Source organism: Equus quagga, chromosome 14, assembly GCF_021613505.1.
Source record: "Equus quagga isolate Etosha38 chromosome 14, UCLA_HA_Equagga_1.0, whole genome shotgun sequence".
In the NCBI taxonomy this organism is placed as follows: domain Eukaryota; kingdom Metazoa; phylum Chordata; class Mammalia; order Perissodactyla; family Equidae; genus Equus; species Equus quagga.
In genome coordinates, this window is record NC_060280.1 from 84,051,354 (window position 1) to 84,066,763 (window position 15,410).

Here is a 15,410-nt window from a genome sequence, read left to right on the forward strand (position 1 = left end):
TTGTGGTGGCTCCATGTTTCTGGGACACCCTGGGTCAGCCAGTGAGACCCCAGCCAGCGAGCAGTGCCACCTGTGTATCAGTGTGATATTTAATTTTAAGTGTCAACATAGAAAGGTTTATACAGATAGAAAAACATTACACACCATTCACAACCGTCCAAACAAGGAGGACCCTCTGCACCACGAGCAGACGGGCCTCTGTACCGTGAGCCTCGGGCAGTGGGGCTGGGAGGGGCCCTGCCCTCCTCCCACCCCGACCTCAGTCTTAGCTTACAGGGGCGCTGAACCCCAGCACCCTGGCCTCTCGTTCTGGAGCAAAGACAGCCGGGGGAAAGGGCCAGGCGGGCACGGGAGCCCTGTCTGTCCGGGCCCTGGGCCAGCCCCGCCCCGCCCCCGAGCCCCAGTCAGTCAGCGGGGAGCAGAGAGGCAGCCAGAAGCAGGCCCAGCAGGTGGGACTCTCCACCCTGGCTGAGCCATCTGGGGCTTGGTGCCAGGCAGCAACTGTTGACCCCCCTCCGTCACGCACATGGGGGCCGAGGCAGGAGGCTGAGCAGAATGACGGGAGAGGAGGGGACAGTCTTCGGCATGTGCAAAAGCTGCTGTGGCCGCAGGAGCTGCTGGCCTGGCTTGAACTACCCGGTCACATGCTCCATCATATGCCAGACTCAGAAGACCTGAGGGCCTGGAGGGAAAGAAGCCCGGTGAGACCTGAGACCGAGCTGGCCGAGGCAGCCTTCCAGCCCGGCAGCCCTGGCCCAGGCTCTGCCTTACCCGAGTCTGACTCTGGCTGGAGACAGACGTGGACGTGGTGAACTCCGAGTACTTGTTCCCGGTGACCATGCAGGCCCACTTCCGGTACTCCTCCCTCACCTGGGGGTCCAGGGTGCCAGGTCAGGGAGGAGCAGGGGGGCCTCGGCGGCCCGCCCGCCCCCCGCGGCCGCACACCCACCTTCTTGTTGAGCAGGCAGTGCAGCACGAAGAGGAAGAGGCCCTGCAGGCAGTTGAGGACGGAGAAGACGTAGGACAGCATCCAGCTCCGCGGGTCGAACATGAACAGGCCGAAGACCCAGGTGCAGCCCAGCACGAAGAGCTGGGCGACGGCCGTGATGGTCAGCACCCTGGGGGAGCAGGGCAGTGGCAGTGCGCCGTCGCCCCTCCCCTCCCGCAGCCCCCGCCGCGCCCCTGCGCTCACCTGAGCTTCTTCAGCTTCTTCACGTCCGGGTTGATCTCAGAAAACTTGCGCGTGAGCTTCCAGACGGTGGTGACGAAGATGACGGCGTTGCCCTGGGCGGGGGCACAGAATCAGGATTAGGGGCGTCCCCGGGGCTCGCAGGGAGAGCTGCCCTGGTGGGGCTCAGGCTGCAGGGGCGGAGCGGGGCGGTTACCAGGATGATGGCGATCACGGGGCCCAAGAAGCTCCAGAGGAAGCCGCCTCTCAGGTCCAGCCAGCAGCTGGGAGAGAAAGGGGATCCTGTCAGGGCCCTGGCCCGCCCCTGGCCCCCGCGCCCCGCGACCCCCCGCGCCCCCCCCCCCCCCCCCCCCCCCCCGCGCCCCGCCCCCCCCCGCCCCCCCCCCGCCCCCCACACTCACTAGCGCGGGCGGCCGTAGCCCTGCTTGTTGGCGGCCGCCGAGATGGCCACGATGAGCAGCGGCACGCCGTAGCCGAGGAGGCAGAGCCAGCGCGTGCGCAGCCCCTGGCCCTGGAACACGCGCACCACGAGGAAGTAGAGCTCCAGGCCCTCGAGGGCCATCCAGCAGAAGGCGGCCAGGAAGCAGTAGTGCAGCAGCCCGGCCACCAGGCGGCAGCGCAGCCCCACCTGCGCGGGCGGCCACGTCAGCGGGCGGGGCCACGTCACGGGGCGGGGGCGGGGCGGGGGCGGGGCGGGGGCGGGCGGGGCCGCGTCGGCTGGGGCTGGCCCGGCGCTCTCAGGTGAGAGCGGGACCCCCACGGGCCGGTGCTCACCTCGCCGCCTTGGTTGTCGATGCCCGCCAGGAAGATGGCGGAGCCCACGAAGAGGCAGATGCAGAGGTGCAGGTGCAGGGTGGTACGCGAGCCCTGGATGGGCCGCACCAGCAGGAAGGTGAGAATGCACAGCAGCAGGCAGACGAGCGACAGCGCCAGTCCCACAGTCGTGATCAGGGCCAGCAACTCGTCCTAGGCGCAGGGCGGTGGGTGGGCCGCCGTCAGCACCCTGAGGTTTTCTTGCCCTCCTTGTGGGCCCAGACTCCCGGGCCTGGCCTGCAGGGCTCTGATCAGGTGGCCCACCTCCCCCACCTCCTCTGCCGGCGACGTCTGAGCAGGCCTGCTATGTCTCTCATTCTAAGTCACCCCACCCCTGGGCACAGCAGGGCTCCCCCTTCTCTTATGCTTCCCTGGCCACCTCCTGATCGGCCTCCCCACTGTGCACCCAGACTGCTCCTCCAATAAGGTCCCCAGTGAGGCCTCACGGGCCACATCCCTCTTCTCCACCACTGAGGGGCCCACCTCTCTGCCCTGTCTCCTGCCCCTCCCACACCCGGCCCTGCCTCATGGCCCTGCCTATGAGCTCCCCAAATCCCACGGCCTTCTGCCTGGACCACCAGCCTCTCCCCCTCTGTCTGGCCCATTCCAGGTATCCCCATGGCCCAGCGCATCTGTGGCCCCCTGGGGCCACATCCAGAAAGCTGTGCTCCATCAGGAGTGTTTAGCAATATTTAACAACCAGTTCAGGGTGGGCAGTTAGGAGACTGGCCAGAGCAGAGCCTGCAGTGCCAGCCACACTGTTTAGTTGCTGGCTCATGACAGGGTCTGGGGGGTCCCAGGGAAGGGGCTGGGCTGTGCAGCAGGGGGCCTCCTGGGTTGTACATACAGAACCAGTCGGGCCACACCACCTGGCCCCTCGGCCAGCCCTGCCTGCTGTGGGCCTCTCAGGGTGGCCCCGGCCCTCACCTCCACATCGTAGTGGGCCATCAGGACGGCAAAGCTGCTGAGGTGGCTGCACTGGCAGGTGGTGCTGTTGTTCCGGCTGCCCAGCGTCCGGCACCCCGAGGTGGCCCAGTGCCCGCCCCCGTCGTCAGCTCCCTTCCAGAAGGCACAGATCAGCTCCTGCCGTGTCCCGGGCTTCTCTGGCTGTGGGCAGGTGGGGTTGACCAGAGAGGTTAGCCTGGAACCCCCCTTGGGTCCTGAGCGCGGGCTGAGGCTGAGGATGCTGTTCATTTGCAGCTGCCCGCTGAGCACCTGCTGCGTGTGCCAGGCGGGGGCGCAGCAGTGACCAGGGCAGACCCACGTCCCTGCCCTGGGGGGCTGACATGCTCGGGGAGACAGATGGTAAATAATAGACCTGATAAGTAAGTAAACTAGACAGTGTGTTGGAAGGTGTTAGGTGCTATTTAAAAACATAAAAAGAAAGACACAGCGGAGGGGAAGGAGAGCTGTGGCTCCAGGTTGTAATTTTCAGTAAGGAGGTCCGGGGAGGCCTAAAAGAGAAGGGGACATTTGAACACACTGGAAACAGGGAAAGGGCTGAGTCACGGGAGGGAAAGGTGTCCCAGGCAGAGGGCACAGCAAGCGCAAAGGCCCTGAGGTTTGAGGAAGGAGCAGAGTGGGCGCAGGTGGGCTGCAGAGGGACCACTGTGACCCTGGCTACCGGGTGAGCAGTGGGGCTGACCCCTCCCCGCCCCAGGACTCACAGGGTGGGAGAAGGCGAAGGTGACCTTGGGGTCGAGTTTCGTCGTGTTCGTGTTGCTCAGAAAGACCGAGTTGACGGCCGAAAGGAGACTCAACTGGACGCCGTAGAGGGGGCTTTCGTGGGTCTCCTCCAGCTCAGCTTGCCTCTCGGGGTCCAGCTCCAGGGAGGCGTTGGCCAGCAGTTTCTGCATGTTGGGGTTGGAGAGGATGCCTGCCACGGTGGGGCCTGCGGACAGACACACCGGCCCGTCTGCCCTCCCTCCTCCCTGAGATGCCTCATCCAGCTGGCCATTCCTGGGGGCCCGTCTGACCCTCACCCCTGGCCACATCCCAGCCCCCTCCCTCTCCACGGGTGCCCCCGCACCCTGCCTTACCCGACCCCGCAGCCCCGGCCGCCACGGCCCAGTCCAGGAGCATCCGTGCGTGGCTCTGGCCCAGGGTGACGTTCCCGTGCCCCTGCTCCTGGATCACCAGGGACAGCTCTGAGGGGAGAGGGGCAGTGAGTGGGGGTCCGGGGCAGGACGCACGTGGGGCTGGGGAGGGCAGGGCAGGACGAGGCCTCACCTGTGCCTGCAGGAGACTGGTAGGTGAAGGAGCCTCCAGGCACGGCCTTGGCGAGGGTCCTCAGGACTTCTTCCAGGCCCGAGAGCAGGTGGGTGACCGTGTGGTGCCGGTCAGGCAGGGCCAGGGTCTCCAGGTCCCCGGGGGCTTTCAGCAGCTCGTCCACTGACTGGATGAGGTCCTGGGGGTGGTGGGTGACAGCTGCTGGGTCATCGCACCACAGGGGCCGCCTGAATGACCCAGCTCTCCCCCACCAGGGACACAGGAGGACCACCCGGGGCCTGCGGAGCACACGTGGGCGTCATCGAGACCCCGCAGGAGCCAGAAGACCAGTGAGGGCGCAGCCTGTGGCCTGTGTTTGTGTCACAGCCACGGCGCTCAACGTCCCTCAGGATGGGCCTCCTGCCCCTCCGCCCAGAACAGTTGCCACGAGCCACGTGGCCGTCGGGCACTGGAAATGTGGCTGCTCCAAATGGAGCTGAGCTTGAAGTGTGAAATACGCGGCAAAATTGCAAACACTTAGTTCAAAAGAATGTGCAATATCTCAGTGACATTTTTATGATTCTGTGTTGAAATGGTAATATTTTGGATCTATTGGGTTAAAGGCCATTTTCTCAGTAATTTCCCTTGTTTACTTGTACTTTTTTTTTTTAATGTAGCTACCAGGAAATTTAAAATGACATACGGGCTCCCACTTTTCTACCCGCTAAGTGCGCACCAGCTCCACCCTGCGCCCCCGGGCGCCAGCTGCTGTTTCTGGAGCCTCTTCTCTTAGTTCATTTATGAAGTGAGGAGAGGGGCGGAGTCACTTGCCTGAAGTCACACGGCAGGGAGGGGCAGTGGGTGGGGAGGGGGATTTGAACCCTCGTGGCCCAGCTCCAGAGAGAAAATCCTTAACTGCTCCCTTCTCCCCCTCGAGTGCACGCGCGTGTTTCAGGCTGTGTGGGCACGTCCGCGCTTGAGTAACTGGTGTAGACACGGCGTGTATGTGGCGCACATGGACATGAGTCTCCCTGAGCAGAGGCCCTGCTGGGGCTGTCTCCACTCACACGGAAGCATCCCCCAGACACCGCAGGGGACTGTCCTGGGCCCCTGGGTCCTGCCCCTACCTGGACGGTGTCCTGGGCCGAGGCTGGTGTGAAGTGTCTGCGCAGATCCTGGACTCTTTCAAAGAAGCCTGAGAGACGCTGGGGGGAGGGGAGCAGAAGGGGTCAGGGAGTCAGCGAGCCTCGAGGGTGGGTGGGGAGCTTGGGGGAAAACTGGCTGACAGCGGGGGAGGGGGGGAATTCCTGCCTCCTGGTCCCTGCTGGGGGCACTCACCTGGCTCTGGATTCCAGGGGGCGGAGTCCAGGTGGGGAAGGTCATCTCTGCAGGGGACAGACAGGGGTTCATTAGGGCTGAGAGGGTCTGTGCTCGTTGGGGTGGAGTCTGGGGTCGTGTCAGATCAGGTACCTTCACACACAGTGGTGTTTTGGTTGTCCCGGAACCCCGGCAGGGGTGTCCACCCTTGGCGGCAGCGGCACCTGTATGAGCCCACGGTGTTGATACAGGCGGTGGAGTTGTGACATGGATGCTGCCTGGAGCTGCACTCGTCGACATCTGGGGACACGAAGATGGGGTCAGGCCAGGTCACAGCCTGGATGAGGCCCCTCTCCCCTCCACGCCCCGCCCCTTCTCCATATTTGCATCCCCTGGCCCACTCGCTGGAGGTGATGCCACTTGGTGACAGCACACCCCGAGTGGTGACCCCAGGTCATGGGGAGTGCAGAGGTGACTAGCAGGTGAGCCGGACGGATGTGCAGGTTTGTGAAATAGTGGGAACCTTCATCCCAGTTAGTAATCAGCTGCTGCCTGGGGTCCCGGGAACCTTCCCCGTGGTACCCCAGCTCCTTCCCCAGGACCCCCAGATGTTTTCACATTTGGTCTCAAAAGGCATAGTGCCTGGCCCAGCAGGCACCCCCAGCCTTCATGCTGCTGGGTCTGCTTGGGAACCATCGAGTATGTGAGCAGCTGTTCTGGGTGGAGGTCCCCAGGAGTGCAGCCGCTGAGCTCTGGACCTGCACAGACGGTGCTGTCTGGGCCTTCGGGGGACCCAGGAACCGGCTTCCAGCCAGGGCGGCAGCAGCACTTGTAGCCACCCACGACGTTGAGGCAGTGGGTGGAGTTGTGGCAGGGATTGTGCCCCGAGGCACATTCGTTCACATCTGAGGACAAAGCCAGAGGGTCAGGCCCTGCCCTCCACTCACTGCACGCCCCTCACTGCCCGGCACTAGGACCCCAGCATTCTTGCACGCGCCACCACCTGGTGAACTTCACCTTCACCCTCAAAGCACCTTATGGTGGCCTCCCTGCAACGTGGCCTTGCAGGGACCACATCCCCCAGTTTACAGGCAGAGAAACCAGGAGAGAAACTGAGTCATGAGGGCTGGACTTTTTGACCAAGGACTCTTGCTGGCTCCATCCCGGGCCCTGGTCCAGGTTCCCCTTCTGGAAAGTGGAAGTGACAGCTTCCTCCTGCCCCCGTGTGACAGACGAGGAAGGGGCGAGGTCTAGGGGTGCTCTCAGGGGCAGGGGGCTCCACGGGGGACCCAGGCCCAGAGACCCATCTGCCTCCCTGCTCTGTCGGGGACCTTCAGGGAGGCGGTCCCCTGGGCAGGCTCCACAGGTGTCAGCGTCGCAGGGCCTGAGGATCGGCTCCTCCTTGGGTTGCAGGACCCGCCTCGGCTCCTTCCCAGTCCATCCAGCCTCGGTGTCTCCCCAGGGCTCTACCTGTGCACAGATTCGGGTCCTTCGGGTTGAGCTCCAAGCCGGGCGGGCACGTGCAGGTGTAGCTGCCCAGGGTGTTGATGCAGACACTGCGGCCTTTACAGATTCTGGGTTTCTGCTGACATTCATCCACGTCTGCAAGGGGAAGGAGAGGTGACATGGCCTGCAGCCGTGGGCAGCCCTCTGGGCTGGGAGGCAGCCACGTTTCCTGGCAGAGAAGCATCTGGAAGGCCCCACTGTCTGTTCCCGGGTGAGTGGGCGCCTTTTCTCATTCACATGGAGGCCTGAGGATGGATGTGGTGGCCTGGATGCGCTGATGTCCAGAAGTGGCTGGAGGCAGCCTGAGTCCTCCCTGTCCCCAGCTCTGACTCCCTCAGCCTCCCTGGGCATCTCCCAGCCCGGGTGGGGACAGCAAGTCCACCTGTCTCTGAGGATGTGGTCATTGGCCAGGTGGGCCTCCCTGGGATTGAGAGCAGGGAAATGCTGCGTTCCCCGAGCAGCACTATCCTGGACCCAGTGATGGCCTTTGCTCAGGGCGGATGCTTCTGGCTGAGTTCTCCTTGGAATCCCTGTGAGCATGACAGGACAGTGCTCTCCCATCCACGCTCACTCTGAGACTCCAGCTCCGTGGAAATGGACCACGAGCCACCCCTGAGCCAGGCCCCTGCAGAAGGAGGCGTTCAACAGAAGAAGGGAAAGTGAAGATAGTGCTGGACAGTCCAGGGCGTTCTGGCCAGCGGGCGCCAGGCTGGGTGGACAGTGGGGCTGACTGACATCCGGCCAGGCAGCCTTGGGGCTGTGAAGGTGCCTTTTCCTGATTCCCATGAAGACATCCTCTGGACAGACAGAAGTGGGGAGATTCACATCGGATCAAGGCCAGCAGTGGGCGAGGGCTGGGTTGCTGGAAGGGGAGCAGGTGCTGATGGGCGAGGGGTGGCGGAGGTTTCTGTGTTCTCAGCCCTCGGCCTCCCCACAGAGACGCAGAACGGTGGGCCTCTGCCTCCATCTTCTGGGCCCAAGTGGTGCTCCCTGGATTGGCCCCCTTGGGAGAGGGTCAGCCTGGGGCGATGGTCCATGATGACGCCCTCTCTAGCCATTTGGTCCAGACAGGAGCTCTTCTGTCACCTGATTCTCTGAGTTTGTGTAGGGGGTTCCCATGTCACGCTATCCACCCCCGACCCTGCTCCCCCTGGGTCCCGGTCATCCACACTGCCCACGGGCCCATGAGCTGAAACTACTGGGGAGGGTCCGGGCAGCGCCTTGTTCAGAGAAGTCGATGGAGGCTGAGCCACCGGGTCAGGTGCCAGGAGGCATCGTCACCAGCGGGGTTGCCGGCCAGGGGCATGGTCGGCCGGGGACGGTGGGCCCGCCCTCAAGCCTCCTCTGAGTTTCTAGATGGGGGTGGCCGAGGGTCTGAGGGGCTCCTGGTGGCCGAGCCACGTGGCACCGCTGGGGCTGGTCTTGGGTGGCAGTAACTGATGGCGGCAGAGAGGACACACGGCCTGCGCCCCAGCCTTGTTTGATGCCAATAAGACGCCTGGTAGGCAGGGGCGGAAGGGACCCTCTGTGGGGGGTTCTGAGCCATGGGGTTCAGAGAGGGTCGGGGGACCAGATGGGGGCCCAGGATGGCCTCTGATGCCTGGAGAAAGTGGGGTGAGGGGCCCAGGGCCGGCCCAGGCTCCTGCCCCAGCACACTGCCTGCCAGGGCCCGGGCGGATGCATCTGTGGTATGGCGACGGCTGGAATGAGGTGGGGGCTGCACAGACGGCCCGGCTGATCCCGGCACAGAGGGCGGCAGGCCCTGGCCCAGGCTAGCAGGCTCACTCTCCTCATCGCCCACCCTGAGGCCTGTGGGGGTCCCTCTCCCACCTCGCTCTTTTTTTTAGGTAGCTCTGAGCTAACTGCTGCCAATCCTCCTCTTTTTGCTGAGGAAGCCTGGCCCTGAGCTAACATCGTGCCCATCTTCCTCTACTTTATATGTGGGATGCCTACCACAGCATGGTGTGCCAAGCAGTGTCATGTCCCCACCCGGGATCGGGATCGGAACCGGGGAACCCTGGGCCGTGAGAAGCGGAACATGCGCACTTAACCACTGCGCCACTGGGCCGGCCCCTCCCACCTCGCTTCTGTTCATCCCCGTCTCTGCTCAGCGGCTGAGTCTTCTTCTCTCAGCCCTGGCCTGCTTCTAACCCAGCAACGCGCCGCCTCAGTATCCACAACCACCACTGCCTGTGCTGGCGGCTCAACAGAGTGGGCGGGCAGCACCCCCGGCCCGGGCACAGTGAGTGGGATCCACGACCACCATGTGCAGTTGTGCAGGTCGCTCACTGCAAGGATATCCAGCCAAGGGGGCAAGTGGGGGCCGAACACCAGCTCTCTCCCCCTTCCCCAAGCACACTGTGTTCACCTGGCCACAAGCGGCCTTTGTCCAGTTCACGTGAAGACTGTGTCCACTGGCCAGGCCACAGGGATGGGGCACAACATTCACCCACAAAGGGCCCCGGTGGACCAGCAGCAGGTGGATGGAGCCCCCCCGCCCGCTGGGCTCCAGGAAGGTGCAGGTCCCCCTTCCCTCCGGCCAGGAAGCTCTGCTGCCCTCGGCCTGCACGCGGGAGGGGCTAGGACCTGCGAGTCCGTGGTGTCCCCCCCACCCCCCCCACCCCCCCCACCCCCCCGCTGCAGGGCGGTGTCCTCCATCCCGGGCCTCCCCTTCTGGCTCCGCCCTGCCCGCCTGCCCCTCAGCAGGAGTGATGCGGTGCCGCCTGGAGGCTGCTCCTCCCAGTCTGAGGTGGGCGCCAGAACCAACAGTGTGACTGTGGCAGGGCCCGCCAGGGCTGCTGCCCCCTGAGCGCCCCCGGGGCCGGCCCAGGATGCCCGGAGAGGGCACCTTCGTTGGACACGATGATTCTAATTTTAAAACCCAACGGCCACCACTGTTGAGCGCTTTGCAACCTCATGCACCTTCCCAGCGATTCTATGAGGGGCCAAATTGTCACCTCCCTTCTACAGATGGGTGGACTGAGGCACAGAGAGGCCAGCCAACGTGTCCAAAGTCACACAGTTAACAAGAGGCAAAGCCACTTTCGTCTATAAGATGGGAGCTCTTTTTTTTTTTTTACAAAAACACAAAGTCACAATAGTATTATCACATCCTGCATGTTAACAGTGATTTCTGGACGAGCACCCTGGGTGGGGCCACACAGCCAGCGGGCTCAAGCTGGGGTGGGCGCCCTTGGCTCTGTGCCGCCGGCCTCTCTGGGCTGGAGGGACAGGCGCAGGAACCCCGTCCCCACCCAGACCTGTAAGCCGGGCCCTGCCCCTGGACACTGCAGGAGTGGCTCAGGTGACCCCAAACCTCACGACGAGGGGATGGAAGATGAGAGGTGGTTCTTACCTTGACACGTGTTCTCACTCTCGTTTCTGAACGTTGTTGCCCCAGAAACGAGCCCATATCCTGGGCTACATGTGCAGTAGTAGCTCCCATCCACGTTCTGGCAATCCGCGAATTTTCCACAGGACACCGCCAAGGGTGGTCCACACTCGTTGATGTCTGGAACACAACAGGGCAGAGGGTCACCTCCCAAAGGTGAGAGTTCCTTCAGGGCAGAGATCCCATCGCCTACCGGACTCCCCAGCAAGGGGCCTGATACTTAATCAGTGTCTTTTTGGAAAGAATTAGCCTCTCAGGCAACACTGCTGAGGCTGGGCCGTGGCTGGAGCAAGCACTTCCTGAAGAAACCCACTGCAATATTGTGATTTATAAGAAATATGGATTTGCTCATTCAGATGACCAAAATATATTTTCTCATATATATTCGGCATTCGCACACAGTTCCTGGCTCACAGTTCCCACAACCCTTGGAATTTCCTAAGTGTTGAGAGTGATAACCGTGTCTTTTGTTTTGTTAACGAGGTGACCTTCGGAAAGCACCTAAGGATGGGAGCTGGTTGCCCAAGGAGCACAGTGTGACTAGAGGGTTGGAACTTTCAGACCCTCCACGCGCCCCTGTGGGAGGGGAGGGGGCTGAGGTTGAATCAGTCACCGGTGGCCAAAGACTTAATCAATTGTGCCTATGGCATGAAGCCTGCATAAAACCCCCAAAGGACAGGGTCCAGGAGCTTCTGGGCTGGGGACACGAGGAGGTGCAGGGAGAGGGGCCACTTGGAGAGGGCCTGGGGCCACGTCCTCCCGCACCTCACCCCCTGCGGCTTTCCACCAGGCTGTCCCTGAGGTCTGTCCTCTTCCCACAGACCGGCGTCTAGGAAGTAACACGCTTCTCTGAGATCTGTGAGCTGGGCCAGTGAGCTGAGCGAACCTGAGGAGGGGTCTGGGCACCGCGGACTTACAGCGCCTGCTGAAGTTGGGGGGCAGTCTTGTAGGACCAAACCCTCAAGCTGTGGGGTCTGACGCTCTCTCCCGGAGACAGTGCCAGAGCTGAGCTGAATCGCAGGACCCCCAGCTGGTGTCCCGAGGGTCGCTTGTTGGAGTGGGGACCCCTCCCCATGGGGTTGGCACCAGAACCCACTGACCCACCCAATTAGTTCACTCTTCTCGGCCCTGGGGCTGGCATCCCAGATGTGGACACAGTGGGAAGAGCCGGAGTCGGGGGTGCAGACGCTCTGCCACTGCCCAGTCCTGAAGGGTCCAACGAGGCCCACGTCCAGCCTCCTGGAGGCCGGCTCATCCCTCTGCAGGAAGCCATGCCTGTCCACTTCGATTTTCCACCTTCACATCTTTTCCTTTCTTTTCTCTGCTCTTGCTGACGATCCCAAGGACAAAGGCTGAGGCCCCAGCCAGCCACCACATCTCCTGAGGGCCCTGGGCTGTGCCCCACCGTCCCCACGTGCCCCCACCACCCCAAGCCCCGACTGTACCGTCACAACTGTCTGCAGGGCTGGTGATGATCTCCCCAGACCAGGAGCTGAATCCCGGATGGCAGCGACAGGTGGTGGCATTGACACATACGGAGTTCCGAGGGCACCAGGGAGCACAGCCTGGAGGGGCAGAGGCTGCGGGGGCAGAGGCTGCGGAGGCAGAGGCTGTGGGACAAGGACCATGGTCAGAAGGTGAGGGCTGGGCCAGGGGCTGGGGGCCGGGGCAGGGTCCAGGGTCCCTCCCCAGGCTCTGGAAGTGGGCCCAGCTGCTCCCAGCAGACTCACCCCACTGCCCGCCTCCAGCTTCCGACAGAATCAGCAAGACACCCAGCACTGGAACAGAGAGAGGGAGGGTCAGGGTGGACCCCAGAGCAGGGATGAGTTGGCAAGGCTGCAGGGTGACGGGTCTGAGGGCAGGGCTGCCGACACCCAGAGCTCTGTCCATTGCTGGGGAGAGAGCCAGCAGGGGCCACTGCCTGGGCTCCCACAGCCTCCAGCGCCATTGCCTGGGGTGGGTTTCAGGAACCGAGGGATGGGGAGGGGCCTGAGCCCAGGGGTGGGGGTATTGGCTCTGGCTGACCTTCGGGCAGCAGCTCAGTCAACAGACTGGAGCGAGGCAGCCTTGGTTCAAATCCCAGACCTTGGTCAGGTTAGCCGCCTCTCAGTGCCTCAGTTTCCCTTCTGGAAAATGAGGACGGGACCCACTTTCTGACTAGGGTGAGAGTCAAGCACGCAGACACCACCTGGTGTGTGGAAGTGTGCGCCATCATCATCATCTCTTTATGGACAAACGAGGGGTGGGACCAGGGCTTCTCCTGGGTCCTCGTGAATCTACTCCCGCCCCAAATCCTTCCTGAGGGACACAGGTGCATGACACCACGCCTACAACATCTGTCAGCCCCAACGGCTGGCTTGGGACCCAGCGGTGACGTTTCACCCCAGGCTCCCCACACACAGGAAGACGTGGTGGGCTTTTGGGGTGGCGCGAGCGGCCCCTCCTCCTGGGGCGTGTCCTGGGGGCCTCCTCAAGTCCCAGGGGCCTGTAAGATGGGGTCTTTTTGCCGTTCATGAGAGGGACAGAGAAGGAGAGAGAGGAAAGAGAGAGGAGAGACAGGGGCCACCTGGTGGCATGGTGGTTAAGTCCGGCATGCTCTGTGTTGGTGGCCTAGGTTTGCAGGTTCGGTTCCCAGGAGCAGACCTACACCACTCATCAGCCATACTGTGGTGACGAGCCACATATAGAGTGGGGAGGAAGATTGGCACAGATGTCAGCTCAGGGCTGATCTTCCTCAGCAAAAAGAAAAAAACGTATGAGACACAGAGACAAGGAGACAGAGAGATGGAGAGAGAGAAAGAGACAGAGATAGAAAGGAACAGAGAAAAGGGAATAAAGACACAGAGAGAAGAGAAAGGAGACAGAGAAGGAGAGAGAGAATAAAGAGATGAGAGAGAGAGACAGAGAGACAGGCAGAAGTTAAGACGGAGATAGAGAGAGATGGGCAGAGAAATAGGGAACCTGGGCAGAGAGGCCAAGATGGCAGAGAGATGGAGGGGGAGATAGAGGAACAGTCGGATGGGGCAGTGGAAACTGGGCAGGGCTGAGGGGCAGCAGGTGGAGGCTGGGGAGGCCATGGGGAGACGTCCAGCCAGTCCCTGCCCATCTGGCATCTGGGGACAGCACAGACACGGAGAATCCAGGGTGACCCAAACGGGGGGGGGGGGGGGGGGGGGGGGGGCTCGGGCGGGTCGCCCCCGGGGCCCCGGGAAAGGCTGACTCAGCGCTGCCCCTGGGGGGGCTCCCCGGGGAATTCCGGGGTCCTCATTGTGAGCTGGCTTGAGGGGCTGTGGGGCTGCAGACCCGAGGGGGCTCTGGCCGCTCGCCCCTGTGTCCAAACCTGATATCCGGCAGGCTGGTAAGGGGCAGAGACTTCGCTGGGCCCAGAGGCCCTCCCCACCGGGGTAAACTGAGGCCGGAGCGCCTGCCCCTCCCTCATGTGAGGCCCCCCTCTCTTCCTGCGATCCGGCCACAGGGCTGGGCTAGTTCCCCGCTCGCCGCGCCCCGTTGCCCAGTTCCTCTTTGCCGGGCAGACCACAAAGCGGCCCTCCCGGCGGGAGCCCCGCGCCGCCGCCCAGGGCAGGGGCTCGGCTCGAGCGCCCCCAGGCTGGGAGCTTCCGGGGGACAGGGGTCCGCAGACCCGCGCGGGAGGGCGCTCCGGGCCGCGCCGCCGTCTCCCCCGGGGCCCTGGCCGTGGCCCAAACAGGAGCGGGCAGGCGCTGCTGGCGGGCGGCTGCGGCCATCTGGTCCGCTCCTCGGCCGGGCCGGAGCGGCGGGCACCGCCGAGGGACCCCCGTGCTGGGACCGCCGGGCAGGCCGCCGCGCGCTCTCTGCTCTCCGCTCGCTGCGCGCAGCAGGCGGGGCGCGCACCCCGGGAGCCTGGAAGCGGGCTCACCGCTCGGCAGGTGCAGAAAGGGAGGCTCGGACTCCGAGGGGGCCGCCCGCCCGCCGCCCGCGCGCCTCTCGTATTCCGTCTCCCGCTCCCGTCGGGGGGGTGGGGGGCGCTGAGCTCAGGCCTGCCCCGGGCCGGCACAGGGAACCCCCTGGAAGCTCCCCGAATGCCACTTTGTCACTCTCTTTGTTGCCCGATTGCTCGGGCGACGTGCGCCCGGTAACAGTTAGGACCGCCGGGGAGGCGCGTCCACGCGGAGCGGAGCCACAGGGGCCCGCGGGCTCTGAGGACGGACCGGTTCTCCGTTCAGAGCAACTGCCCGCGGGGACGGCCCAACGCTCCCTTTCTGCCCCTCAGTCTTCCCCCGTGCCTCAGTTCCCCCTCTTAGGGAGCGGCCCCTAAGCGGCTCCCTCAAAGAGCGCAGGGGGCCCTCTGGGGGGGGGGGTGGTCTCGGAGCAGCGGGGCTCCCGCCGGGCGTGGGGTCCCGGGCGCCGCCCCTCCCTCTCCCCGTGCGCCCGGGGCCGCCGGCCGCGCCTCGCACTCTCCACCGAGAGGGGGTGACGTGCCGAGGGCTGGTGCCCGGGGCTCCGGGGTCCCCCCGAGGGGCTCAAACTGCTCACCGTGTGGGACTAGAAGGCCGCCGCGGCGGGCGCCTCCCATGGTGGGCCGCGCGGGGGAATCCAGGACCGGGCAGGCGTGCGGCTCCCGCGCTGGGCGGCGCCCCGCGGCCCGGGCCTTTATGGAGGGCGGGGGCGGGGGGGGGGGGGGGGGGGGGGGGGGCCTTTTGGGGGGGGGGGGGGGGGGGGGGGGGGGGGGCGGGGGGCCGGGCCTTTATAGGTGGGGAGCCGAGCGTTTATGGAGGGCGGGGAGGGGGCCGGGCCCTCCCCGGAACTGGCGGCGCGGCTGGCAGCCAACAGGAAAGGGCGACAGCGGCTCAGAGCCCGGGCGGTGCAGGCGCGCTCGCAGCGGCCAAGCGCAACCTGCCCGCCCTCCGCGCGGCCCCATCTGCGCGGGTGACGAGCTGTGGCGCTGGCGGGGGCGTCTGGCCCTGGGCCCCTTGGCTCTTCTTGGGGGGGTGTTTAGCTTGGGGAGGG

General features: G+C 64.3%; 1 protein-coding gene across 4 annotated transcripts; it reads right to left on the reverse strand.

Annotated features, from left to right (window-relative positions):
• Positions 1-73: 73 nt before the first annotated feature.
• On the reverse strand, positions 74-15,060 carry ADGRE5 (adhesion G protein-coupled receptor E5). 4 transcript variants are annotated; one of them, XM_046685490.1, is made up of 20 exons: positions 14,937-15,060; positions 12,155-12,202; positions 11,870-12,019; positions 10,389-10,544; positions 6,998-7,129; positions 6,286-6,432; positions 5,681-5,827; positions 5,549-5,595; positions 5,338-5,415; positions 4,232-4,409; positions 4,042-4,149; positions 3,670-3,893; positions 2,930-3,109; positions 1,964-2,155; positions 1,591-1,817; positions 1,386-1,452; positions 1,193-1,284; positions 950-1,118; positions 772-870; positions 74-682 (listed from the first exon to the last, which is right to left on the reverse strand). In XM_046685490.1, exons 1-20 carry the CDS (start codon positions 14,974-14,976, stop codon positions 653-655), a joined length of 2,511 nt encoding a protein of 836 aa, XP_046541446.1. In that variant the 5' UTR covers positions 14,977-15,060; the 3' UTR covers positions 74-652. The 4 variants fall into 4 exon arrangements, with proteins under 4 accessions (XP_046541446.1, XP_046541445.1, XP_046541447.1 ...); XM_046685489.1 differs by having other exon boundaries at positions 11,870-12,034; XM_046685491.1 differs by lacking the exon at positions 6,286-6,432 and having other exon boundaries at positions 11,870-12,034.
• Between the last annotated feature and the right edge of the window lie 350 nt (positions 15,061-15,410).